Source organism: Tursiops truncatus, chromosome 13 (assembly GCF_011762595.2).
Source record: "Tursiops truncatus isolate mTurTru1 chromosome 13, mTurTru1.mat.Y, whole genome shotgun sequence".
Classification (NCBI taxonomy): Eukaryota; Metazoa; Chordata; class Mammalia; order Artiodactyla; family Delphinidae; genus Tursiops; species Tursiops truncatus.
Window position 1 is genome coordinate 17,190,830 of NC_047046.1, and position 26,462 is coordinate 17,217,291.

Genomic DNA, 26,462 nt, shown 5'->3' on the forward strand with positions numbered 1-26,462 from the left:
CCAGGACCCCCTCTGGGGTGGGGAGTGGAGCAGGAGGCCTGCGTGAGGCAGATGGAGAGACCCTGGGCTTTGGAGCTGGCTGTCTAGGTGGAGTCCTGTCTGGTTGCAGGGCTGTGTGGCCCTGGGCAAGTTGTTGGCCGGGCCGAGCCTCAGTTTTCCCACCTATGGAATGGGGATAAGGACTGTGGCAGATCTGCAGGGCGGCCTCAAGGAATGTCTGTGCCAAGGGGCCGAGCAGGGGGTGAGACAAACAGTAGGTGATGGGAGATCGTGACCTGGCTGGGCCCCTGGGTGAGGAGGACCCTACAAGGTCTCATGGTGCACTGCGTTCCTCTCGGCCCTGTGGGCACCCCTGGGACCCAACAGTGACTCCTGCGGGGGTGTGGGGGGTGTTCACCACTCCGAGCCTCAGTTTCCTCATCTAAAATGGGCTTACACCGCTGCTAACACTGCCTCCCAGGAGGGCTGTGAGGCTTTCATGAGTCGTGCGGTGGAGCGTTAGCAGAAGTGGGTCTCTCTAAGTGTGCTAAGTGTGCTAAGTGGGTCTCTCTGCTAACACTGCCTCCCACCTGCCTGGCACAGGGGTCTTCCTGGGAGAGGAAGGGGTAGGGCTTGTGCATGGCTGGGCCTGGCACTGTGGCTAGGACATAGTGCAGACCCCATCGCCTTCCTTAGGCCTTCCCACCACATCCCCTCCTTCCCAAGCCTCACCCGACTCCCTTGTGGACTTAGAGCCAGTCTGAGCAAAATGCATGCCGTGATGGGGGAGCCTCACCCCCAGGGCTTCAGAGGTAGCTTTCTGGAAGAAAGGGCATCCCTGCTAAAGGCAATGGCGAAAAGAGCGAGGAGGGAGGAGAGAAACATATTCCAGCAGAAGAAACTGCACAGGCAAAGGTCCAGAGGTGAGGAAGCCTGTCCCAGTGGGAACTATAAACCAGAATAAAAGCAGAAGCCCAGAGCAGGCATGCAGGGGAGGAAAGACCACGACAGGCAGCTCAGGAGGGTGTCGGGCCAGAGCAGGGCCTCTTCGCTGTGGGGCAGTGTTCTCAATGGTTCTGTCCCCAGGGCACACTGTTGACATCCGCAGACGAGTTCGGTTGTCATAGCTTGCAGAGAGGGTTCTACGGCAGCTAGCGGGTACGGGCCAGGGATGCTGCTAAACGCCCTGCGATGCGCAGGACAAAGACCTGTCAGGCCCCTGGTGTCTGCACTGCTGTGCTGGGAGCCCTCGCCCAAGGCATCGGCAGCTGTGGAAGGTTCTAAGCAGGTGAGGGGCAGGGCAGGCCTGCGTTAGGAAGACCGTTCTTCTCTGCCCTGAGGCGCAGGGATGTGGTCTGACCTGGGCAGGACAGTGGGGAGGGAAGAGGGTGGCGGCACCCAGTACCCCAAGGAGGCTGGGGCAGTGCCCCTCCATCCGTGTGGCCTAACCTGGGCCAGGTGGGTGGAGCTGACCCCAGGCCCCCCATCCTGACCCTGCCTGGGGCAGCCCCCACTCCTAAGTGGCCTAAAATAAACTCGGTGTGGAGAATGGAAATGTCACTTTGGCCAACGGGGGAATCTTTCTCCGAGATTGGATTTAAACTACATTATACAAGCAATTTCATGGGCACTTAGCGCCGCTCGGAGAGTCCCGCAAAAAAGGGACCAGCTCTTCATTTACCAGCCATAAATCAGCAGTTGCTATAATGAGCACAAAAATGTCACTTTTATGCAATTTTACAGATGAACAAAACTGGTGAAATTAACTGTGGTAACCTACTATAGTCAGCAAAAGCGGCTGCCGGGGGAAAAAAATTATATCTGTATGTATTTTTGTTCCTCTTAAACTCTCTTCCCAAGCAAGTTTCTGCCATTGTGGTGTGAAAACTCATTTGTCCTCGCCCGTATACTTTCATTTGGAGTTTATCTTGAGTATCCAATGAGCCACCAACTGTGAAAATGATTAAATCTACAAAATCCATCTAATGGATGGAATAAATTAGGTGCTTAAAACCTTAAGAAGAAGAAGAAAAAAAGAGCAATGCCTGTTACTAGTTTCCATTCATTGAAAGAAGGGGCCCATCTGGCCCCTCTGCTGGTCAACAGGGCTCAGCCAGGGTGGGTTGGTCCCTCCACTTTGTTGGAGCCGACCGTGGTGCCGTGACACAGAGGCCGTCCTTTGGTGAGCGCTTAGTATATGTGAGGCCCCCTGCCTACAGCTTTTCTCCATGCCTCTTGTTTGGAGCACCTGACAGCTCCGAGAGGTGGGAGGTGGTCCCATTTTACAGATAAGGAAGCAGACAAGTTGTGGCACTTGGCAGGCAGCCTCCAAGATCTGTCCCCGACCCCAGTGTTTCTCACCTCCTGGTATTCACGCCCTTCCACTGCACATGGGGCTGACCTGTGTGACCTGTAAGATACCCTGGAAGTGAAGGAGTGTGACTTGCAGGGCAGGGTCGCGGAAGGCTCTGTGGCCTCCTCCCCTCTTGGATCACTTGCTCTGAGGAAGCGGCCGCCTGTGAGGATGCCGGAGCAGCCGAGGGGGAGGCCCCCATAGAGGCACGTGCGCCTTCCCGGGGGCAGGTCTTCCAGCCCTGGCCAAGCCTCCAGAGGACTGCAGCCTCACGAGAGACACGGAGGAGCGGGGCCACTGGCTAGGTGGCCCCTGAGCTCCTGACCCACGGAAACCGTGAGAGACGGGGCGTGATCACTGATGCTCTAAGCCACTGAGTTCTGGAGCAACTTGCTACACAGCAGTAGCTAACTAATCCAGGCCCCCATCTTACAGAGGAGGAGATGGAAGCTTCCCGAGAACACACAGCCGGGGAGGGGCTGAGCTGCGACTTGCCTTCCATGTCATCATCCCCTCACCTGCACCCCAAGGCAGGCCCCAGCTGAGGCCAGGAGACTCAGGAGGCTCTCCCTCTTCCTCCTTAGAATTAGGAGGCGGACAGTCCTGAGGAGGGACTGTAGAGTCAGCCCGGAGGCTCAGAGAGGCAGGAAGTGACCCATCAGAGGGCACACGGCCGGGCAGCTCTCACGGCTGCGCTCGGCTCCCGGAGACTGCCGGCCGGCGGCCCTCGGCAGGCCTCCCCTGGACATGTGCTTGTCTCTGGGTGGGCGTGTTCCAGGGTCGCCCTGTTCCAAACCTGGCTCGATCGCTGCACCCCTGTGAGTCTTTGCATCTGCGGCCTCTACTGTCTCCCTTGTTCCTGAAGGGCTTTCTGCTGAGCCACCCAGGGCGCCTCAACCCCAGCCTTGTCCACCAGCGTACAGTAGCCCTGGCTTGGGCGGGGGGGTCCTCTGGCCACCCGGGCCAGGCTGGGCCCCAGAGTCCCGCTGGGCGAAGGCTCCTGACCCTCCCCCGGAGGTGGGTGCCACCACTAGTGTTCAGTGCAATTGCACAGCCCCATTTTGGCAAATGTCATGACACAAAAAAGGCCTCACATGAAGGAAGCAGCCAGCCAGCTGTCTGTGGCAGGCTTCTATGCAGTGGCAAGGGTGGGGGGCAGCGCTCACGGGGTTCATGGACAGAGGAGGGGACCCATGGCCCTGTGGGCCCCCTGGGGAGCCCCAGGGCCCACCTTGCCTGGTTCCCCGAGTTGGCCAGGGCGCCCCAGCGAAGGTTCCATCGGCGCCTAGTGCATCGCCGCAGGCACCACGGCAGATTCTGACTGCCCTGGGCTTGTCCTGCTGCCCCAGCAGACTGGGCTCCCTGAGCTGGCTTGTTCAGTGCTGTCCCCACTGCCCACAGGGCATGGAGTAGGAACTCAGGAATGTTGCGTTGAAGGAATGACGAGGCTGTGGCTAGAAGGACCCGCCCAGCCTGGGAGCCCCTGTTCACCGCCAGTCACGACACTTGAGAGAGTTGGTCCTGGGAGGAACTAAACCAGAGACAGCCCCATGGAGAGACGCCTCCCCCCAAGCCCGCATCCCCTGGGTGTCTCCTGAGCCCTCCCATGTGCAGGCACTGTCCTGGGCTTGGAGACGAGCAGCGGTCAAAGCAAACCAAAGTCCCCGCCCTCTCCGAGTTGACATCTAGTCGGGGGAGACAGACAATAACGTGTAATGCGTCCGGCAGCGATAGGCCCCGCGAACAAGGAGAGAGCAGGTGTCGTAGTTTATGTCCACAATTCTTTGGCGTTCCTCCCACAAACAGCGGAGGCTAATTTTCCTTTAAACATGAACTAACTAAGCGACTCGATTCTACTGAATAGAACGCGTGGTGACTGGTGACTATCGTGGCTCAGTGGCGCTGAGTGACTATCATGGTTATCACTAAGTGGCACTGGTGACTGTCATGGCTCAGTCCTGAGGGCGTATGGCTGCCTCCTGGAGCTCCAGGTGGATCTGTCTCTCAGGAGATCCATCCCTGGAGTCATGTCCATCCCCGCCATCATGTTCTGGGAAGCCCAGGCCACGTGGAGAGGCCATGTGTGGGTGTTTCAGCCGACGGCCGGCACCCACCACCCGATGTGTGAGGGAGCAGGCCTTCGGAAGATTCCAGCCCCAGCCCGGGTCTTCCCGCAAGGCCCCCTACCCCAGCCCCGTTCCCAGCGACATCACGGAGCAGAGACACCAACCCCATGGTGCCCTGTCCATAGTCCTGAGCTTACGACAGAGCTGTGTGAGGCCGCTGAGCTTTGGGGTGATTTGTTACGCAGCCGTAGTCATCGGGACAGCAGGGCGTGGGGGACGGAGAGGGATGGGATGGAAGGGCGCCTCGTTCGGACACGGCAGTCAGTGCAGAGGCTTCTCTGATAAAGCAGCTCTTCAGGACCGCGGAAGGAGGTTGCGGTGTGGGAGTGAGCCGCGTGGACGTCTGATGGGAGAGTGGTCCCGGCAGCAGAGGCTGAGGGGAGTGGATGGGTGCGCCGGGCGCAGCGGGGCCGGTGGGGGAAGGTCACAGGAGATGGACCGGAGAGGCAGGGGGCGCACAGAGCAAATAGGCTGGGCCTTGGGGCCATTGAGAGGACCTGGGCTTTGCTCCACAGGGGAGGGTTGGGAGCAGAGGAGGGACATGACCTGATGTGGGTTTTAATGGGACCCCTAAGGCTACTGGGTGGGAAACAGGAAGAAATCATCCCGGGAGCAGCCTGACTGTCCCTATGAGACAGAGCACCCAGGAGGCCCCTGGCAGAAACACACCTCGCTGGGCACTAACGCTTAGGGTGTTGGAAGGCTCTGATGATGCCGGGAAGCGGGTACAGTACAGGGATGCAGAAAGAGGTCACAAAGGGGGCTGTGTCTTCATCCTTCCCTCTCGAACCAACACTTGAAGGAAAAAAGCCCTGGATGCCAACAGGGGCTGGCCTGGGAAGGAGGCATATTTTCTTTCTTCTCTGTGCTTTTCTGTAATTGCCGGTGGCCAGCTACACCTGAGTATTGCTTTAGGGTGGGGGACAGGCACAGGCTCCCATTCCTCCCAGGGTGCTGCCTTTGATGTCTGCTTCAAAGCATCCTCCACTGCCCTTGGCCTTGAGCAGCCTGAGGCTCCCCGGCTCCCCATGTCATAGGGCAGCGTCTGCTCCTGGGCAGAGCACAGAGGGTGGTCGGCAGCCTTTTGAGAAGGAATCACTTTCAAATCCCAGCTCTGCCACACACTGGCTGTGTGGCCCTAGGCAGGCTGCTGCCCTCTCTGAGCCTCGGTTTTCTCTTGTGTAAAATGGGGATGATACTGCTGTTGCTGACGTTCGAGAGTTTTTGTGAGCACTGGAGAGGGTGCCTGCCTTCAGTGGGTGCCAAGGTTGTTGGTGATGAATTCACTGAAGCCCCTTCACTGCCTCCAGGCCCCCAGCTGCCTTGCTTTTCTCTGTAAAACCCTCCCGTGAGCCCCCCATTTGCATGAAGTCTTAGCTGCTCAGGGTGGCATTCAGGCCACCTGGCCTTGACCTCCCTCTGCAGCGCCCCCCCACAGGCCCCTGGATGCCTGCACGGTGTCCCCGGGCCTCCTGTACATGCTGACGGCCCCCCTCTGTTGAGTGCCACCTCTGGGTCCAGCATCGCCCCAAACACCCGGGCCTCGCCCCTCTGCCAGCCCCGTGGAGGCCCTGGGAGGTGGGCCCTGGGTTCCAGAAGAGAAGGATAGGCATTCAAGGGACAGGACATCGGTGAGGGTTGCAGACGCAAATCCCTGCGTGGTCTGCTGACTGCTGGCAGACAGATGGGTTGCCAAGGAGCCAGAGCCCAGGTGGGGCAAGGACGGAGGTGGGCGGGGAAGGCGTGCCCTGCCCTGAGGTGTTCTCTTTTGGTTTTTTGTTTTATATTTTTTGGCCGCGCAGCATGTGGGATCTTACTTCCCTGACCAGGGACTGAACCGGCGCCCCCTCTGCATTAGAAGCACAGAGTCTTAACCACTGGACCCCCAGGGAAGTCCCCAGAGGTGTTCTCTTTTGAAACAGTGTTCAGACACCAGCAGGACACACCACACACCTGGTGGGCAGGTCGTGGCTCGTGGGCTGCCAGTTTGAGACCTCTGGTGGCAGAGAAACAATTTGTGAGCCAGGATGTGAGCCCCGGGCATCTGTGCCCCGGGACCCTGCTCTCAATCACTGGGCACCGTGGACACCATGGCTGGACCGGTTCTCTCAGGTTGATGCCGATGGCCTGGACACCCTGCTCGTCTAGTCTGTGTCCGTCTGTCTCCCCCGCCCCACGCCCCGAGGAGAAGTGCTCCATCTCTGGGTCCCCTCCAGTGCCTGATCTGGAAGGGTGAACCTGGGGTGGGGTGGAATTGTCCATGCAGTGCCCAGCACGCAGTAGGTGCCTGAATTATGTGCCGAGAGGATGAAGAAGAGGTGTTGCTTACACCCCCTGGTCTCAGCTGAGACACGGCCCCGGCCCCCATCCAGGCAGCCTTCCCTGCCTGCCCCCCAGCACTCCCCTGCTGTAGCTGTTGGCTTGCCTCCTGGGCTGGATTTGGAGTTGTCTGAGGGCAGGCCTTGCTCCTTCTCAGCACCCTGATGCCTAAGAGAATGTGTGGAACCGTGGCAGGTGCCCGGGAGTATTGCGTGAACGACGGTGCGGGGTCTAGCGAATCTCCCCCCATGAACTGGGCTGCCCCTGCCCCCTGCCCCCCCCGCCATGGCCCCTGTGAAAGCCTTGTCGGGAAATGCGAAAGACTGCCTGGCTGGCTGGCGGTGCAGGCGAGCCGTCGCTGTCGTTAAGTTAATGTTATGGGCCTTTTACAGGTGTGTTAAATAGACGCAGTTATTAACAAGTACATTAAGCCAATTAAAAGCAGCCCTTTGAGTGGGATTTAATGTTGCCACAGGGAGACAGGAGAGTGGGCCTCAGTGGCACTCTGCCTTCCGGAAGCTGGAGGGGTGAGACTGGGGAGAGGTGAGCAGCTCGGATTCCGACTGGAGGCAGGCCATGGCCTCTTGACGCCCAGCTCAGCCACTTGCTGGGGGTGACCTGGGGCAGCCGCTGGACGTGAGCCTCAGTTTCTCGTCTGTAAGGGGCTGAAGGGGCGGGCGCATCGGGGGTTGCCGAAGTCAGCGTGATACTCTGTACGGGCAGGCACGTGGTACCTGCCCATCAGGGGGCAGGTGGAGGTGGGAGGGGTGGCCAGGGCAGGACCCCAGCCCAGGATTCCTGCTCCCATGCTCCGGGCTTCTCTGTGCTGCCCCGGTGGCAGCCCCAGGTGCCCCCAGGCACCTACCAGCCAGACGCCAGTCCCTGTGCAGCTGAGTGCGGCTTCCTGCTGAGCCACTGCACGTCCCCACCACCCTGCCCCCGGCGAAGTTGTTCCCTTGGTGGACCTCAGACCTTCTGACTGTAAAATGGGGCCATTGGTAACTGTAGCTTTCCTAGAGGAGGGGTGGGAGAATGAAAGGTGTGCCGGGCACCGGAGCACAGCAGGTGTTTGGTGAGTTTTTTTTCCTTGTTATGTTGCCACAGATTTTGCCTATCACCTCCTCCCTAAGGCTCAGGAACTGGACATGATCTGTGTTGAAACGGGGCTGGGGTGGGGTGTCCAGGACAGGAGGGGTCCCTGGGCCTGGGGCCTGGCCCCAGCCCCCCGGGAGGAGCAGCCCGTATCCGCATTCCCCTTTGCTGCCGACACTGCCCTTGGAGGTGGCAGCCTTCTGAATGCTCAATTAACGTGACACTAATCAGCTGGTGGCACCAGCAGAATCCCTAATGAGGCTGTCCCGGAGGGGGGCAGGGGAAGGCGCTGGGCCGGGCAGACGCAGCTGTTCTCTGGCCTCTGCTGGGAGGGAGGCAGGGAGGGGAAGGGCGGTGGCCAGCCACCCTGACCTGCCTCCAGCCCGCTGCCCCGGTGGCAGCCCCAGGGCCTTGGAGGTCAGGCCCGGGTGTCACTCCAGGTGCCCCAGCTACCAGCTGGGGGTAAGGGAGTGGCCCCAGCTCCCTGGCCGCCACTTCTCCTAAGGGGACGGAGTGAGGATTAAACGAGGACGCATGTCAGAAGGCCTGGTACATAGTGGTGCTCAGAGAAGGCTGGCTGCCTGCCTTCTAGCTCTTTCTGTGCCAGAGCAGGCAGTACAAGGTAGTGGTGGTCATTGGGCGCCGCACAAAGGGTCCTCTCATTCTCTAGGCATGTGTGTGTACACATGTCCAAGCTCACACACATGCTCAGATGCCTAGGGTCACACGTGAGCCACGTGTGCCCAGATATTCAGGGACATCCTGTACATGCAGAGACTGGCAGGTGTTCGCAGGCACACGTACCCGTGTCTACATCCTCCTTCCCCGCTGGAGCCCCAGCTAGAGCCCTGCGGCGGCCAAGGTGTCCCTCCCCGTAGGCAGGTCTGGGAGTACTTCAGTCCCTCCCCAGTCTGACTTTCCTGCACCTCGGTTTCCCTGGCCTTCTCCCTGACTGGGCTCGGTCTCTGGGAGCCCACCCCTCACTCTCTCCCAGGACCCAGCAATGTCCATCCCCCGCCCTGGGCTTTGCCTGTGTTCCCGTCTCACCCTGCTGCATTGGCCATGATGCATGTGGGATCTTAGTTCCCCGTCCAGGGATTGAACCTGCGCCCCCTGCTGTGGAAGCTCGGAGTCTTAACCACCGGACCACCAGGGAAGTCCCTGTCCCTCTGTCTTCGTGGCAGCTGTCTTTGCCCTTTGGAACTGCTGCCTCATCTCTCCCTCCTTTTGGCCATTTTCCTACTCCTGTCTGTCTCCGTCCACATCCATGCTGGTCTGACCCCCCCCATCCCTTCCCTCCCCCCTCCAGTCTCTGTCTCCAGTCCTTAGTCTCACCCCCTCCCACCCACCACTGGCTCCCTGCCCCTCCCCGTTGCTGTCTTTGTGCCACCACATCGTGGCTCTCTATTTAGGATACTGGTCCGTTTTAAGTGCTGAAGACATCCTCTCTCAGTCTGGGGGCTCATCTTGACTTTTTCCTAGAATTCCTGTTGATGTATGGTGTTGGGTAAGGCTCCAATGTCATTTACTCCATATGTATAAGCAGTCGTCCCAGCACTGCATATTCATCCCCAGTGATCTGCAAGACCCAATTCATCCTAGATGGAGCTGGTAGTGTGTGGATCTATTTCTAGATGCTCTGCTCCATCCCCTGGTCCCCTCTTTCCCTTTGTTAGTCCCATGGTTTCAGCCTTAAGCCATGGCAGTACTGGCCCTTATACTTCTTTTTTTTTTTTTTAATATTTATTTGGCTGAGTTGGGTCTTAGTTGCGGCACACGGAATCTTTCGTTGCAGCACGTGGGCTCAGTGGTTGTGGTGTGCGGGCTTAGCTGTCCGGCGGCATGTGGGATCTTAGTTGCCCGACCAGGGATCGTCCCCTGCATTGGAAGGCAGATTCTTAGCCACTGGACCACCAGAGAAGTCCCTGGTCCTTATACTTTTTCGTCAAAAGCACCTTGGCCATTCTTGGCCCTTTGTTCTTTCCTTATCAACTTCCACACCAGGTTTTCAAGTTATACACAGGATGGCCAGGATGTAGGGATTGGATTGAATTTTTTCCATATTGAATCTCTGTCCATGCACAGGACATATGTCTAAGTTTGTTCTGGTCTTTAAAAACTGTCATTATATAAACTTAAATTTTTCTCCATAGAGGTCATTTACCTCTTTTATCAATTTATTTTAGGTCCCTTAATAAATTGTAATAGTATCATAACTTAGATAAAATGGACAATTCCTACATAGACACAAACTACCAAAACTGACTTAAGAAGAAATAGAAAATCTGAATAGACCTATAACAAATAAAGATATTAAATTAGTGATCAAAACATTTACCCACAAAGAAAAGCCCAGGCCTAGAAGGCTTCACTGTTGAATTCTATAGAACATTTAAAGAAGAATTAATGCCAATTATTCCACAAACTCTTCTAAAAAAGAGACTAGGAGGGAACACTTGCAAACTAATTCTGTGAGACCAGTATTACCCTAATGTCAAAACCAGACAAAGACACCACAAAATAACTACAGACTAATATCACTTATGAATATGTACTTGGTCCTCCGTATCCACAGGTTCTGCATCCGTGGATTCAACCGAGGACCAAAAATTCCAAAAAGCAAAACTTGAATTTGCTGTGCACCAGCAACTATTTTCATAGCATTTACATCATATTTACAACTATCTACATATCATTTACATTATATTTACAAGTATTTACATAGTATTTACATTGTACTAGGTATAAGTAATCTAGAGATGAGCTAAAGTATATTCAGGGGAATTCCCTGGTGGTCCAGTGGTTAGAACCCCACGCTTTCACTGCTGAGGGCCGGGGTTCAGTCCCTGGTCGGGGAGCTAAGATCCCACAGGCTATGCGGTGTGGCCAAAATAAGAAAAAAGGATATGCATAGATTATACACAAATACTATGCCATTTTATGTATCAATATAAGAGATTTGAATATCTGTGGATTTTTGTATCCATCGCCGGGGGGCAGGGGGGAGTCTTGGAGCCAATCTCCCATGGATACCATGACTGTACATGCAGAAATCAACAAAATACTAGCAAACTTAATCCAGTAATATATAAAAAGCATTATACACCATGACCAAGTGGGACTTATCCCAGGAATATAAAGTTGGCTTAACATCCAAAACTCAATGTAATACACCATATAGATAGAATAAAGGACAACTACCACATGGTCATCTCAGTGGATGCAAAAAAGCATCTGATGTAACCTAAGGTACCTTCATGATAAAACATTCAACAAACTAGGATAGAAGGGAACTTCCTCAACTTGAGAAAGAGTATTTAGGAAAAATCCACAGATTATGTCACATTTAATGGTAAAAGACCGAATGCTTTCCCTCAAAAATTAGGAATAAGATTGCCACTTCTATTCAACATTGTACTAAAGATTCTAGCCAGGGTGATTAGACAAGAAAAAGTCATTCACATTAAAAAGCAAGAAATAAAACTGTCTCTTTTCATAGATGACATAATCTTGCACATAGAAAATCATATGAGGGCTTCCCTGATGGCTCAGTGGTTAAGAATCCGCCTGCCAATGCAGGGGAAACGGGTTCAAGCCCTGGTCCAGGAAGATCCCACATGCTGCGGAGCAACTAAGCCTGTGTGCCACAACTACTGAGCCTGCGCACTAGAGCCTGCAAGCCACAACTACTGAGCCCACGTGCCAACTACTGAGCCCATGTGGCACTACTGAAGCCCGCGCGCCTACAGTCTGTGCTCCTCAGCAAGAGAAGTCACTGCAACGAGAAGCCCGTGCACCGCAATGAAGACCCAATGCAGCCAAAAATAAATAAATAAATTAGCTTACAAAAAAAAAAAAGAAAATCCTATGAAATTCACTAAAAAAACTATTAGAATAAACAAGTTCAGCAAGTTTGCAGGATCAGTGTACAGAAATCAACTGTATTTCTATACATGCACAATGAACGGTCCAAAACAAAATTAAGAAAATGATTGCATATACAAGAGCATCAAAAAATAAAACTTAGAAGTAAATTTAACAAAAGAGCAAAAGTTACAATCTGAAAAAAAATTTTTTCAAAGAAATTAAAGAAGATTTAAATAAATGGAAAGACATCAGACATTCATGGATTAGAAGACTTAATATCAAGATGATAATATTCCCTACACTGCTGTACAGATCCAACACAGTCCCTATCAAAATCCCAGATGGCTTCTTTGCAGAAATTCACAAGCTGATCCTAAAATTCACGGGACCCAGAAGACCCAATACAATCTCGAAAAACAACAAAGTTGGAGGATTCACAATTTCTGATTTCCTGACTTACTACAAAGCTACAGTAATCATGACAGTGTGGCACTGGGATAAGGAAAAACATGTAGATCCAAAGAATTGAGAATCCAGAAATAAGCCCTCACGTTTATGGTAAACTGATTTTTGCCGAGGGAGCCAAACAATTCAATAGGGAAAGATTGGTTTCTTCAACAAATGGTGCTGGAATAAGCCACATGCGAAAGAATGAAGCTGGACCTTTCTTCACACCATACACAAAAGTTAACTCAAAATGGATCACAGACCTAAAAGTAAGAGCTAAAATTAGAAAACTCTTAGGCAAAAACAGGAGTAAATTTTCTTCCTTAATGTAGGGTTAGCAAAGCCTTTTTAGATACAACACCGAAAGCACAAGTGAAAAAAAATTTTTTTTTTTTTTGGAAAAAGAAATTTTTACTTCATCAAAGTTAAAACCTTTTGTACTTCAAAGGACACCATGAAGAAAGTGATAAAGGCAACCCTAGAATGGGAGAAAATATTTGTGAATCATGAATCTGATAAGGAACTTGTATCTAGAATATATAAAGAACATTTACAACTTAATAAAAAGACAGCCCAATTTAAAAATGGGCAAAAGAGCAGAATAGACATTTCTTCAAAGAAGATATACAAAGGCCTATGTGCACATAAAAAAATGCTCAACATCCTTAGCCATTAGGGAAATGCAAATCAAAACTACAGTGGTACCACTTCATCTGCACTAGGATGGCTGGAATCAAAAAGATGACAAGTTTTGGTAAGATGTGGAGACACTGGAACCCTCATACACTGCTGGTGGGAATGTCAAATGGCGCAGCTGCTTTGGAAACCAATTTGGCAGGTCCTCAAAAACGTAAGCAAACAATTACCATGTGACCCAGCAATTCCACTCCTAGGTGCATATGCAAGAGAAATGCAAACATACGCCCACACTGAAAATTATATACAAATGTTCATAGCATTATTCATAATTGCCAAAAATGTGGAGATGACCCAAATGTCCATCAGTTGATACGTAGGTAAACAAAACGTGGCATGTCCATACAATGGGATATTATTCGGCACTAATAAGGATGAAGTACTGATGCATGCTACAACACGAACCTTGAAAACATTAAGTTAAAAAAGCCATACATAAAAGCCCACGTATGACATGATTTCATTTATATGAAATATCCAAAGTCGGTAAATCTAGAGAGACAAAGTAGTTTAGTGGTTGCCTAGGGCTGTGAGGGGGCTGAGGGGTAGCTGGGCAGTGACTGCTATTGGGTATGGGGTTTCTTTTGGGGGTGAGGAGAACATGGTCTGGAAGTTCATAATTGGTGATGGTTAGACAACTGTGAATTTATGCTAAAAAGAATTCACTAGTATACTTTTAATGGGTGAGTTGTATAGTCCCTGTTACCATACATGTAAAACTGTCCCCACCCCCAAGTGAAATCGTATCTTTTTGTAATACACATTTTCCAACTCTTTGTTATAGATACAGAGCTGGCAAACTACCATCTGCAGGCCAAATGTGGTGTGCAACCTGCTTTTGTAAATAAAACTTTATTGGAACCCAGCCATGCACACTCATTTCTGTGCGTCTGTGGCAGTTTTTGCACCACGATGCCGCAGAGCTGAGTAGTTACAATAGACACTGTGTGGCCTGCGAGGCCGAATATCGGCTCTTTACAGAAGAAGTTTGCCCACTTCTGCTGTAGAGGAATGAAATTGCATTTGTATGTTGATATTCTTTTTTTTTAAATTTTTTTTCTATTATTCCACTTTTATTTTTTAAAAACTTTGTTGAAATGTAGTTGATTTACAATGTTGTGTTAGTTTCAGGTGTACAGCAAAGTGATTCAGTTATGCGTGTGTGTGTATATATACATATATATTCTCTTTTAGATTCTTTTCTATTATAGGTTATTACAAGATATTGAGTATAGTTCCCTGTGCTGTACAGTAGCTCCTTGTTGGTTATCTACTTTATGTATTGTATGTTGATGTTCTGTCTGCAAATCTTGCTGAATTCTTGTTCTCTTGAGGTTTCTATGCAGACAGTCTGACTTCTTTCTAATCTTTAAAACTTGTTATTTATTATCCCCTGTCTTACTGAGATGGCCAGGACCTCTGTACAGTGTGGGAAGGCAGTGATTTGGGTCTCTGTCCTCCTCTGATTTTATCAACACTTGGGTTGGTTTGTGGTGGACTGTGGTTGTATCCTCCGTAATAGAAGAAGGAAGTTGCCTGCCGTCCTAGTTTGCTAAGAGCTTATTTTTATTCATTCAATCGTAAAAGGAGGCTAACTCCATCCGGGCCTGTCCTGGCTGTCACCTCTGAGCGTCTCTCCTCTCCTGGGCTCGGTTCCGAGGCGGGGGTGGCCCTGGACCATCCCTCCATCCCCGGGGCTGTGCTCAGCAACAGCTCTGTAATTGAATCTGCGGTGCGGCCAGCGGTGGGTTTTTAATTTTATTGGAATTTTAAATTGCTTTGTTTCTTCCTTATTTTATTAGTGTTAGTGGAAGCAGCTGCACCTGCAGGAATGCTTGTGGGGCTACGGCCCACAGGGGCAATGGCGCCAGCCTTTGGGGTTGGGGGCGTTGAGCAGGAGTCAGGTGAGGAGGGGTGGGCGTTGGAGAGAAGCTTCGTCTGTGAAGATGCAAGGGATGGGCTGGGGAACCTCTTATCCCTTTGTGGGTATGGGTGTGGGGAAAGGGGTCCTGCACTCTGGGGGAGATGGGGGCAGGTAAAGGGTTTGAGTCTGCTGCCAGGCCCTGGGGATTCTCTCCTTTTCTTCTTATTCCCACATCACAGCGGAGGAAACTAAGGCCTAGAGAGGGCCAGTCCGTCATTTGCCCAAGACCACACATACGTCCCATTCAGGGCACAGCCAGGATTTGACCCCCCAGGCCATCTGGTCTCAAAGCCTGTGTCCTGGGGGCTCCTGGGGAAGAGAGCAGGGCAGTCACTCAATCCTCATCTTCAGAGGACCAGCCTGAGGCACAGAGAGGCTGCGTCCCTCACCCAGGGTCCGGCAGAGCGAGGCTGGACGCTCACACCAGTCTCCTAGGGTAGCTGCCACGGCCCCTCCCTCCCTGGATGACAGGTCCCTGAGTCTACCCCTGCACCAGCCAAGCCCCCATGGTGCCTCTCTGCCTGGCCCATACTTTTAGCGGCGTGTGACTCAAAGTTTGTGTATCAAAACCATGATGAGAAAGTCAAATATTTATTAGGGGCACGGTCCTGAGCAGCTGAGAACAGGCTTCTGTCCCAGGGATGGGTGGGTCCTGTTTGGGACCCAGGGACTCTACCCAGCTGGGAGTAGCCCAAGATCTTAGGCCTGAGGTAGGGAAGGGGGATGGACTTTGCCTCCCGCCACATCTTTTCCCCTTTCTTTTTCTCCAGGTCACTTTCTCCGGTTAGCTGGAACAGGCTACAACAGCCAGCCACCTGGGCTCCTGGACACGTGGCTGCCCGTACCCCCGGCTCGGCCACCTGCCTGACCTCAGGTCCTAGAGAGGTAAACAGCCATTTCTGGTTCACTGACTATGTTCTGGGCGCTTGTGGAGGTCAGTCCTCGTGCAGCCCAGTGTAGTCAGGCAGCGCTGATCCCATTTCACAGGAAGAAGAGGGAGGGGGGGCTCAGACCAGGCCACGTCTTCTCCCCACCGGTTTTTTGACATTATTATCACAGATGGTCAGAGCTGGATGGCTTCTTAAGTCCATCTGATCTGACCCCTTGCTTTACAGAAGGGAGAATGCAGGCCCCAGGAGGCCAACTGACTCATCCAAGGTCACGCTACATGTGGCCCAGTCGAGACCTTTCTCCCTTAGTGAGAAACAGCATAGCCCGAGGTCTGGTCACAAAGCTCAGGGCCAGCCCTTCCTGTCTCGGTTCTGCCTGGGGGCCACAGGGACAAGAGGGTCAGCCTAGGCCTGAATGCCCGGGAGTCTTTCCAGGCCTTGACCAGGCAGCAGGGCACCCAATTCAATTTGCTTATCTCCCTTCTTGCCGCCCTCTCTCCTGTGCTCTTCAGTTACAGGCAGAGTCAGTGTCTTTTCCAATAAGTGCAAAGATGTCAAAGGGTCTGAGTGGGCAGGGGAAGCAGGACATCCTTGGTGGCCCTCCACATTCTCTAGTTCCAGCCTTGAGGCAGGAAGGAAGGACCGGCCCAGGTCATTGTGCCCAGCCCTTATCTCCAGCCAGTTGGCAGCAGAGGGCAAGGCAGGAAACACTGGCACCTGGACAGTGGCAATCAGAGGTTAAAATGCACAGATCCTTTAAGCCAGCAAGCCCACCCTGGAAGAATTTTTTTTTTTTTTTTTTTTTTTTTTTTTGCGTTACGCGGGCCTCTGTTCTGGCCTCTCCCGTTGCGGAGCACAGGCTCCGAACGCGCAGGCCCAGCGGCCACGGCCCACGGGCCCAGCCGCTCCGCGGCACGCGGGATCCTCCCGGACCGGGGCACGAACCCGTGCTCCCTGCATCGGCAGGCGGACCCCCAACCAATGCGCCACCAGGGAAGCCCCTGGAAGAATTTTTTGCACAGATATACGTACGTGTACAAAGTTGATGTTCATTACAGCACCGTTCAGAATAGCAAGAGACTAGAAACAACCTAAATGTCCATCAACAGGGAGATGGTTAAAATGTTATATTCATCTGTACAATGGAATACGAGGGTACTCTTTCTGTCAGGTGAGGAATAATCTCCAAGACACATCGGTAAGAAAAAAGGCAAGGAGCTGAGAAGTATGTCGGGGTGCAAATGTTTACATAAAAGGTATTTACTGCCCCTCCTACGTGCATGCATTTTTCAGGAGGGTATTTAAGAAACTGCTAATGCTGGTTTCCTCTGGGAAGGAGAGTTATTTTTCACTGTAAATTCTCATGCCTTCTGAATTATGTACCACGGACAATCTATTCAGTGAAGTATCCAATTTTATAAAAGAGAACGTGTTCTCCCTGGAGGCCATGTAAAGGAGGGAAGGGGGCTGTGCATGAAAAACATTTTTCCTTGGAACCGAAGGCCCTTCCAGATTATCTGTCATTGTTCTATTTTTGATGAGGCAGACATGTATTCTGTAAACCCCTGTCTCTGAAAGAACACCCTCAGAGGACCTTCAGTTCTGAGGATGTTGATATAACATCTTAGGTCCCCCTTGTCTTTCTGGAAATACCCTCCAGAGGCAAGTAATCAAAATTGAACCAGCACAGGACCTAATCAAAATATATAAGAAAAGGGAAGGAAAGGCAAGTTATAAGTAATGGTTGGCAAATAAACACTTCCCATCAGAAAAATGTGGCCACAGAAGAGATGAAGATTATGGCCAAATATTTCATTGTGAAGGAAACAATGTAGTAAGCAACTGTTTTCATAACGCAGAAATGCAAAGAGTAGGAGGAAAAAACTTACTATGAAAGGAGAAATGGAATGAGCACAGGGAGAAAAAAAGTCATAGAAAACAGGATGAAAAGTGATCAAAATGAAAGGGAAATAGGGAGTCAGAAAGGCGTAATTAGAAGAGGGTACATAGGGAAGATGGGCAAAAGACAGCCAATCTGTGCTTAACTAGAGTCCCCAAAAGAAGGAAAGTGAAATAATACAAGCCTTGGAACTGCCTGTCGAAAGGCACAGACTGTTCCAGGAGAAACAGACTCTGAAGGGTCAATCTCAAGACACAGGCTAGTAAAGCAATGGCATGAAAGATGTGGAAAGATCAAAATGAAATATAAAGGAGGAGGGCTCAGGCTTCAACTTCTCCATGGCAACATTCAACATAAGAAAAGAACAGAACAAGGTCTACAAAAATCCTCAAGGAAACAAAGTGACCCAGGAATTATTTTTTTGCTCATTCAAGTAGAAAGTCGACAGACCATTCTGAATGTGCGGGAATTCCAGGAGTGTTGTTCACAGGAGGCCTTAAGCCATAGACTAAAGGGCAACTTCAGATGGTGGAAAAATAAGGCAAAAGAACTGGTGATGAGCATGGACCCTGTTTATCTAGGAGACTGAGATGGATAGAACTGTGGGAGTGTGGTGATGTAACCAGATGTTAACATCACAAGCCCTAGGAGTAAAGTAATGGTATCACTAAGAAGAGAGGGGATGGGGAAAGAGGGGAACAGTAGTATAAGTACACAGGTGTCCTCATTCTTAATAGCTGGGATCAAAAGATATTTAAAGCTGATGTCAGTTAATAGAGGTTTAAAAGGATGAAGTGAATGCTGAGAAAGTGCTGTAGGGAGAAAAAGGAAATACACTAATTTCATCATTTTGTTCATTTTAGGGTAGATGGAATAGATGCTGTTACAAAGAGATAAAAAAATTAGGGGATTATTTAATGCTACACCACTAGAACAAGAACAGCAGCCTTCCCTATGAGTAGTAGGTACACAAAGCAGAGAACTTAGATCACACAGGGAAAGACTTTTCAAAGCAATTAAAACAAAGCACAGCATGACTGAACTAATACCAGACATCTGTTATATCAATAAATGTAAATGGCCTAAACTCTATTAAAAATTTTTTAAAAGGCATTCAGATTGGATCACAAAGCTTAATTCAACTCTATATTATATGAGTCACATCTAAACAAAGTAATTCAGAAAGGTTGAAATAAAAGGACTGGCAAAGGTTTCAAGAAAAATGTGAATTAAAAAAGCATCTTAATAGGCAGTTACCATCTTAATAGGTAAGATTGAATCCAGGCCAAAAAGTATTAAATACAGCCAAGAAGGATGCAGTTCACTATGGAGATTTAAGGTACTAATACCTGTGCATTAAATTCCATTGCATCTTGGATACACAAGACCTAACTAATGTAATTAACAGGGTAGATATAACTGGTTAACACCAAACTCTGAATCCCGGAAACAAAGCCACATCTTTTCAAATTCCCAGAAAAAGTCACAAAAATCACCGGAGATTGTATCACAAAGAAAACTTCACTAAAGTCCAAAAAAGTAGAAATCATAGATAGCATTCTCTGATTACAATGCAATAGAACGGGAAATAACAAAATACAAAGGCACCTACTACCTGGGTGGACAGATGGAACTCAAATGAGCCTGAAGCCAAAGAAGAAGAAATCAAAGCCAAAGTTGTAAAGTTATCTAGAAAATACTGATAATAAAAACACATGCTAGAACCTACAGGATACAGCTAAAGCAGTGCTGAGAGAATTCACAGCCTTAATTTTCCTTTTTTTCTTGTTTAGCAGTATAAAGATTTAAGCCTCTCAAGACATTTTTTAAAAAGGAAAGCAGGAAGAAGATTTTAATAAAGATAAATGCATAAATTAATGAATTAGGCACCAGAAAAGGGTAATTACTAATAAATGGATCCTAAAGATGGTTCTTTGGGAAAGGGGGGTAGATAACCTCATTAGCTAACTAACCTAATCAAGAAAATGCGGAGGGGAGCACACACAAAATATACAATATAAGAAACAAGGGTGAAGTAATCACTTAAAAGAATTTATTTTGTGCAACCTCATGCAAATAAATTCAAAATGGGTACTTTTCTAGAGAAACATAATTTACCAAACTCATTCAAGAACAATTAGATCAATCATTACAGAAGAAATAGAGAACATTATCTCAGAGTTACCCAGCCCTCCATCTCCCAAATAAATACACTAGCCCAGACTGCTTCATGAAGGATCAAACAATCTTTAAAGAACAGATAATCCACTTCTACTTAAGCTGTTATAAAGCACAGAGGAAGAAGGAAAGCCTCCATTGTCTTTATGAAGCAAATGTAACACTGATAGCAAAACCCAACAAAAACTGTTCCAAAAAAAGAAAACTAAACACTATTCTCACTGATGAAATTGAGGCAAAACTCCTAAACAAAATATAAAATCCAATTCTATGGTATGTTATAATGTAATATTTATCGTGACCACGTGGGAACCAACCAGGAATGCAAGGATGGTTCAATATAAAGAAATCTATATCATTATTCATATTAAAAGAACAAAGTAAAAACCCATATGATCAGTTTCACAGACATTGAAAAGTCATTTGGTAAAGTTCAGATTCCATTCTTGATTTTTAAAGTTCTCAATAAAATAGGAATAGATGGACACTTATTTAACCTGATAAAATATCTGCCCCTAAACCAGCATTCTGTGTAATGAGGAAATCCTAGAAGCTTCTCAAGGGCAAAGACAAAGCAAGAATGTCTACTGTCACCACTATTATTTTTCACTGTGCCAGGGATAGTAGACAACACTAATAAATAAGACAAAGAAATCAAGGTATAAAACTTGCAAGGGGCTTCCCTGGTGGTGCAATGGTTAAGAATCCGCCTGCCAATGTAGGGGACACAGGTTCGAGCCCTGGTCCAGGAAGATCCCACATGCCGCGGAGCAACTAAGCCCGTGCACCACAACTACTGAAGCTCGTGCGCCTAGAGCCCGTGCTCCACAATGGGAGAAGCCATCGCAATGGGAAGCCCGCGTACCGTAATGAAGAGTAGCCCCTGCTCGCCGCAACTAGAGAGAGCCCACGTGCAGCAACGAAGACCCAAGGCAGCCAAAAATAAAAATAAATAAATTTATCAACAACAAAAAAATTAACTTTCCAGAGGAAGGAAACTTTAAAAATGTGTAAGATCTAAATGAAGAAAATACTAAAACATTCCTGAGGGACACAAAAGAAAGTCTGAACAAACAGAAAGGTATAGATCATGTTATTGGAGGGAAAGACATCATAAAAATGTCATTTCTTCCTAATTTATAAATTGCATGCAATCCCAGTAAAAACCCAAACAGGATTTTGTTCTTACCTAGATAAGTTGATTCTACAGTCCAGACAGAAAACTAATGGAACAGCCAAGGAATTTCTGCATAAGAGGATGGTGAATAAGAAGCACCAGCAGATATTAAAATGTTTTATACACATGCTTACAGCATGGATGAACCTTGAAACACTATGCAGAGAGAAAGAAGCCAGTCACAAAAGGCCACATACTGTATGAGTCCCTTCCTAGCAAAGTCCGAAACAGGGGAATCTATAGAGAAGGGAGGAGCCAGGGGGATGAGGGAGTGGGTAAGGGATTTCTTCTGAGGTGATTAAAATGCTCTAAAATGAACTGTGGTGATGGATGCAAAGTTCTGTAAATACACTAAAACCACTGAACGGTACACTTCAAATGGGTGGGTTGTACGGTACGTGAATAATATCTCAGTAAAGCCATTAAAAATGTTTAAATGTGTTATAATGCTACAACAATGAAAACAGTATTGCACTGATATTTGAATACACTTGCATCCATACCCCACACTTTGCACCAGATAAATTATCAAATAATCAAAGATCGTATATTTTAAAAATTAAACCAGAGAAGAAATAGAAGAATCCCTGGGGACACCTTTTTTTTTATTTTTAAAAATAATCTCAGCATGAGAAAGGACATTCTAAGTATGACACAAAATCCAAAGGCCATACTTCAAAAAACTCGTCCATGGCAGAATCAAAGACAAATGACAATTTGGGGGAAACATCTGCAATTCATATGGCAGACAGAAGTCTAATTCCATCATATACAAAGAGCTCCTATAAATTAATAAGGACAAAACCCAATGAGAAAAATAGATCAAGGAGATGAAGAGATAAGTCAGTCAAACCACATCCATCAAAATTACAAAAGCACATACCTTCGACCCAGTATTTCTTCTTGTAGAAATTTATGCTGTAGTTTTATTCACACCTTTGTGACATACCCAGTGACAGAGTTTGTTGCTGCATTGCTTGTAATGGCAACAGGTTGGGTATGGTTCTTCTTAGGGGACTGGTCAAATAAATTATGGATCATCCGTGCTATGAAAAACTATATGGCAAAAGAATGAGGAAGCTCTTTAGCGGCTGACATATAGGATATACTGCTAAGTGAAAAAGTGAGGGGTAGGACAGTGGATAAAATATGTATATACACACATTTGCTGGGATGCGCATAAAACGTCTTCTGAGAGGACACACAACAGCGGGGAGAGGAGGAGTGTTATCTCTATACCCCTTTATTCCTTTTGAATACTGGACCACGTGAGTATATTACCATGTCTGAAGATAAAATACATATTAAAAAAGCAAAAAGCAACAACGTAAACACTATGGTAAATGACAACCACTCCTGCACTATAGGACAGAGGCAATAGGAAAGGGTGGGGACTGTGGTGAACTGGAGATGGGTGTCCCCTTTAAAGAGGCAATAGTTACATTCTAACCAATAACTACAGGACAGGAACACAGGCTTATGTTACCAGATCCTCTGATTTGTGTTCAAGACACACTACATCCAGATTTTTATACAAACCTCCCCGTTTTTAAATGTGTCTAAATACTTGGGGGAAAAAAAAACACCAAACAACCTATGGTGGTTAAAAATAATCAGATCAGAGGGTTTGGGAGCCCTGTCCTGGATGGTAAAGGAGGACAGACCCTTGGAGGTTACCAAGTCCAGCTCCCTAATGGCCCAGAGAGGGAAAAGACATGCCCAAGATCACCGAGCAATTCAGGCCGCAAGCTGGGATCCCATTCAGGACTACAGTGAACTTTTGAACAACGTGGTGGTTAATTCAGGCATAACTTACAGTTGGCCCCGCATATCCTCGATTCCTCCATATCTGCGGATTCAACCAACCACGGACCCTGTAGTACTGTACTATTCACTACTGAAAGAGATCCACCTGTAAGTGGACCTGCACAGTTCAAACCTACATTGTTCGAGGGCTGGCTGTGTTTGCTTCCCCGTCATCCTCTCTGCTGATGCAGAGGGAGACAGGACACACAGGTCACAGAAGAAGTGCTGGGGTCGGGGCCATGGTGCTGGTAGTGGTCAGAGAAGGCTCCTGGGGAGGAGGTCACACCCAGTGGGAGTCAGCCAGACCAAGGGAGTGGGGAGGGACCCCAGGGAGGCAGCACAGCCTGGGCAAAGGCCTGGGAGAACACGGACGGTCCAAAGCAGGGTGGTGGTGGGCAGATGTGCCGGAGCGTGGACGGCTTTCCCCGCCTGGGAGCTGCCCTGCGAGGGCCCGAGGTGGGGAAAGCTTGGTGTGTCCAGGAGAGAGGCAGCCCCGTGGACTGGGGGGTGGGCAGAGGAAGGGGTGGGGCTAGGGCCATAAGGAGGGCGTGTCACTCACACTTGCGCAGCTCCAGGCTCTTTGTCGGGCAGGCCAGGTGTTGGCCGGGGGCGTTCTGGGTCCTCTGCAGGCAGGCCAGCATGGCTGAGCTGGGGGCCCGCGGCGGGGGGGACGCGCTCTGCGGCAGGGGCCCTGTGAGGAGGGAGAGGAGGCGCTGGTCACCGGGGCTGCTCTGTGCCCACCTCCCCCCTCCCCGCCCAGCCCTGCTCACTGTGTGGGCCACCTCCTCCAGGGGGCTTCCCGACACCCCCAGGCCTGCCCAGACCCTCTCCCCCTTCGTGTTCCCCCAGCAGGCCATCCTTCCAAGAGTGGTGGCCTCCAGCTCTCTTGTAACCGCCTGCCAGCAAATCCGTACCAACCTCCCCGCCCCCAACCTTCAGCCTTGAGCTCATCAAGGGCAAAGACCCCATCTGGTCATCTTGGGAACCAACATGGAAGGGTGCCCGGGAATGGCCAGTGGGCGAATGGGTGTCCCCACTTATTCAGGTGATGGTCTGCCCTCATCCCCGGCCTGGAGACTTCTCACAGCGCCCCTGGAGGGGAGATGCCTGGGATGGTGTCCCCGGGAGAACCAGAGGTGACCTGTGCTGAGCCCTGAGCCCAGGCCCCGAGGGCCATCACGGCCCCCTGACCGAGTGCCCTACTCCGAACGGAAAGGGCAGGGCCACCCAGGGCAGCTCTGCCAGGCTGGGGCGAGGTCCCCCATGGGCAGCAGCTCAGATGTGGCTCCACACAGGTCCACCTGTGCTCATTCACCCAGATTCACACAGAAACGAGCATCTTTATCTTCACAGAACCCACTTTTCCGAGAACCCAGAGCCCCCGAGGGGCAGGGTGACACAGCCTGCCCTGGATGGATGGGGAGAGGGTGGGAGGTCTCCTGCCAGGGTCAGGGTAAGGAGAAGGCGGGCTCAACCCTGGACACTACTGATGTCCACCCAGCCTGGGCGCCCCATGCCCACCCTGTCCTGCTCCCACACCACCGCCACTGCCAAGGCCTGAGCCACCAAGCTGGGCTGGGTTGAAAAAAGAAGAAAGCGGAGGGGAGGGTGTGTTGAAGGGGAAGAAAGAGAAGTTATTTAACACTAAACAGGTGTCTGGAGCCCTAAATTCTGCCGCTTTCTTCTAATAATGAAGTATTCATGAGGAAAAGCCTTTTTTCACTACTTTCTTAAGATACTAATTTCACAACAAGCTCCTTGTTACGGCGCAATTATTCCAATCTTGTATTTCCCCGAGACGGGTGCAGCCTCCTGTCTGTCCTGGACTCCCGGTAAATGAAAGACAATCACGTACCCACCTTTCATTATGCTCTATTTTACTTTCAGCAAAGGTAGCCTGAAAGAAATGATTTACTCTGAAAGGGACTTTTATTCAGTTTCAAAACCAATTTTCTCCTATTACTGTCTCAGAAAAAAAAAAAAAAAAGAGAGAGAAAGTGGTGGTGGATGGGGGAGGGTCGGTGGTTCTCATGCGCCACGCGCCCAGTCGCCAGCCTTAATGCAGCGATGCAATGAAAGATCTGGTATCCACTTCCTGGCTTTGATTTCTGGTAATTTTAAAATATGCCATTACAATCAGGCAGAAATTATACAGTTTAAAAAGGGAATGAAGTAGGGCTATTGCAGGGATGAAAGCCCTTGACTGCGGGAACGAGGCGCCGCTCCCTGGGGACGCGGACAGCGGGAGCGGGCCATGCTGGGGCCCTTTGGGACACACCCGTACACATGGGGGCAGCTGGCCCCCCTGGACACCTGGGGACACGTGGACATGCATCCCGGACATGCTCGCTGCATACGTTTTCCTGAAGGTGGGCACACCCTGTCATACCCTCGCCCACCCCGAATGACACGCTCCTCTGGCACCTCTCAGCATACGCGGGAAGTGCACGGACACGCACAATCATGTGCCCACCTGGAAGGTAAGAGGCCTGTGCTGACCCTGGCAGCCCGGCCCCTCCCCCTGCTCCAGCCCAGAGCAGCAGCCACTCTCCCTCCACAGATGGGGAAACCCAGGCCAGAGGGAGGCAGCACCCTCCCCGGGGCCACCCAGCAGACAGTGACAGGGTGAACCTGCCCCCTCTCCACTGGGCTGCACTGCTCCCCACAGGCTGGGGCAGCGCTGGGCCAGGAAGGAGGGAGGCCAGCCACCTGGCACACGGAGGAAACCTGGGCTGGAAGCCTGGGACCTCCCCTGCCCCAGTGCCTGCTGTGTGACCCCAGGGGAGCTACTGCCCCTCTCTGGCCTTGTAATAGCGCTTCCATGATCCTTCCCAGGTCATTTTTCTCCAGGGTCCTGGCCAAGCCCAGCCCCACTTTGGGAGGTCCTCCCCACCTCTGGCCTTTCACCAGGTGCTGGGGGCCCAGAAGCCCAGCCCCTCTCCAGCGCCCCCCCTCCCCATGGGCCACGCACCCCAGCATGCTTTTCAGCTGAAAAGGGCAGGCTGGGACTGCAGTGCTAATCGGGTGAGGGGTAGGCTGCCTGTTCTGGGGCCTCTCTAGACCCCATCAGCTGCCCTCCCAGCAGGGCTCTGGTTTCCGAGTGCTCGGATGGTGGACGACCGGGCAGCTCTGGGAGCTGAGCGGCCACGTGGCCCAGCCCAGGGGACCACAGAGGAGCCCCCAGAGGAGACGGTATCCACGTGAAGGCCTCAGCTCAGCTTTTCTGGTGCAGCCACCTGGATCATTTCATCCCTCGCCACTGGAGGATCAGCAGCCTAAGAGGCTGTCTTCACTTGGAGAGGAGCGATTTCTCTCTCTACACCCCCAATCCCCCCAACCCACTGCCCATCCTCCCAGGAGCCCTGTGCCTGCTGCTGGGGCAGGTGGGCGGCTCCAGCGTGGGACGTGGGCAGGGGCCAGTTCGGTATCATCCACATCATCTGCAAACAAGACAAACAAAACAGAGCCCTGTTTTTGGCCATAAAAATTCTCTCTGGTCCCAGAGTAGAGCCTAACCTCCTTTACCTGGCCCTCAAGGCCGCTATGACCTGTCCTCCCCGCCTCCCACCCCCATCTCTCCTAGCTCCCTCCTAGCGCTCCCTCCAGCCTGGCAGCCTCCCACCTCCAAACCTTTGCCTGTGCTGGTCCCTCTGCCTACAGCACCGCCACGTGATCCATTTTAACTCAGACTCTGGCTCCCCTCCTCTG

The 26,462-nt window shown here is 50.5% G+C and overlaps 1 protein-coding gene across 3 annotated transcripts in view; it reads right to left on the reverse strand.

Annotated features, from left to right (window-relative positions):
• LOC109552605 (protein FAM222A) overlaps positions 1-26,462 on the reverse strand; it is a 145,730-nt gene that overhangs the window by 2,926 nt on the left and 116,342 nt on the right. For 2 of the 3 annotated variants that reach the window (XM_073790205.1, XM_033837067.2), the window contains one exon: positions 23,314-23,445. In XM_073790205.1, coding sequence (XP_073646306.1) covers positions 23,314-23,395 — 82 coding nt within the window. In that variant the 5' untranslated portion in view covers positions 23,396-23,445. Of the gene's footprint in view, positions 1-21,831; positions 22,005-22,111; positions 22,235-23,313; positions 23,446-26,462 lie in introns of those variants that run through there. The other variant, XM_073790206.1, reaches the window with a different exon arrangement.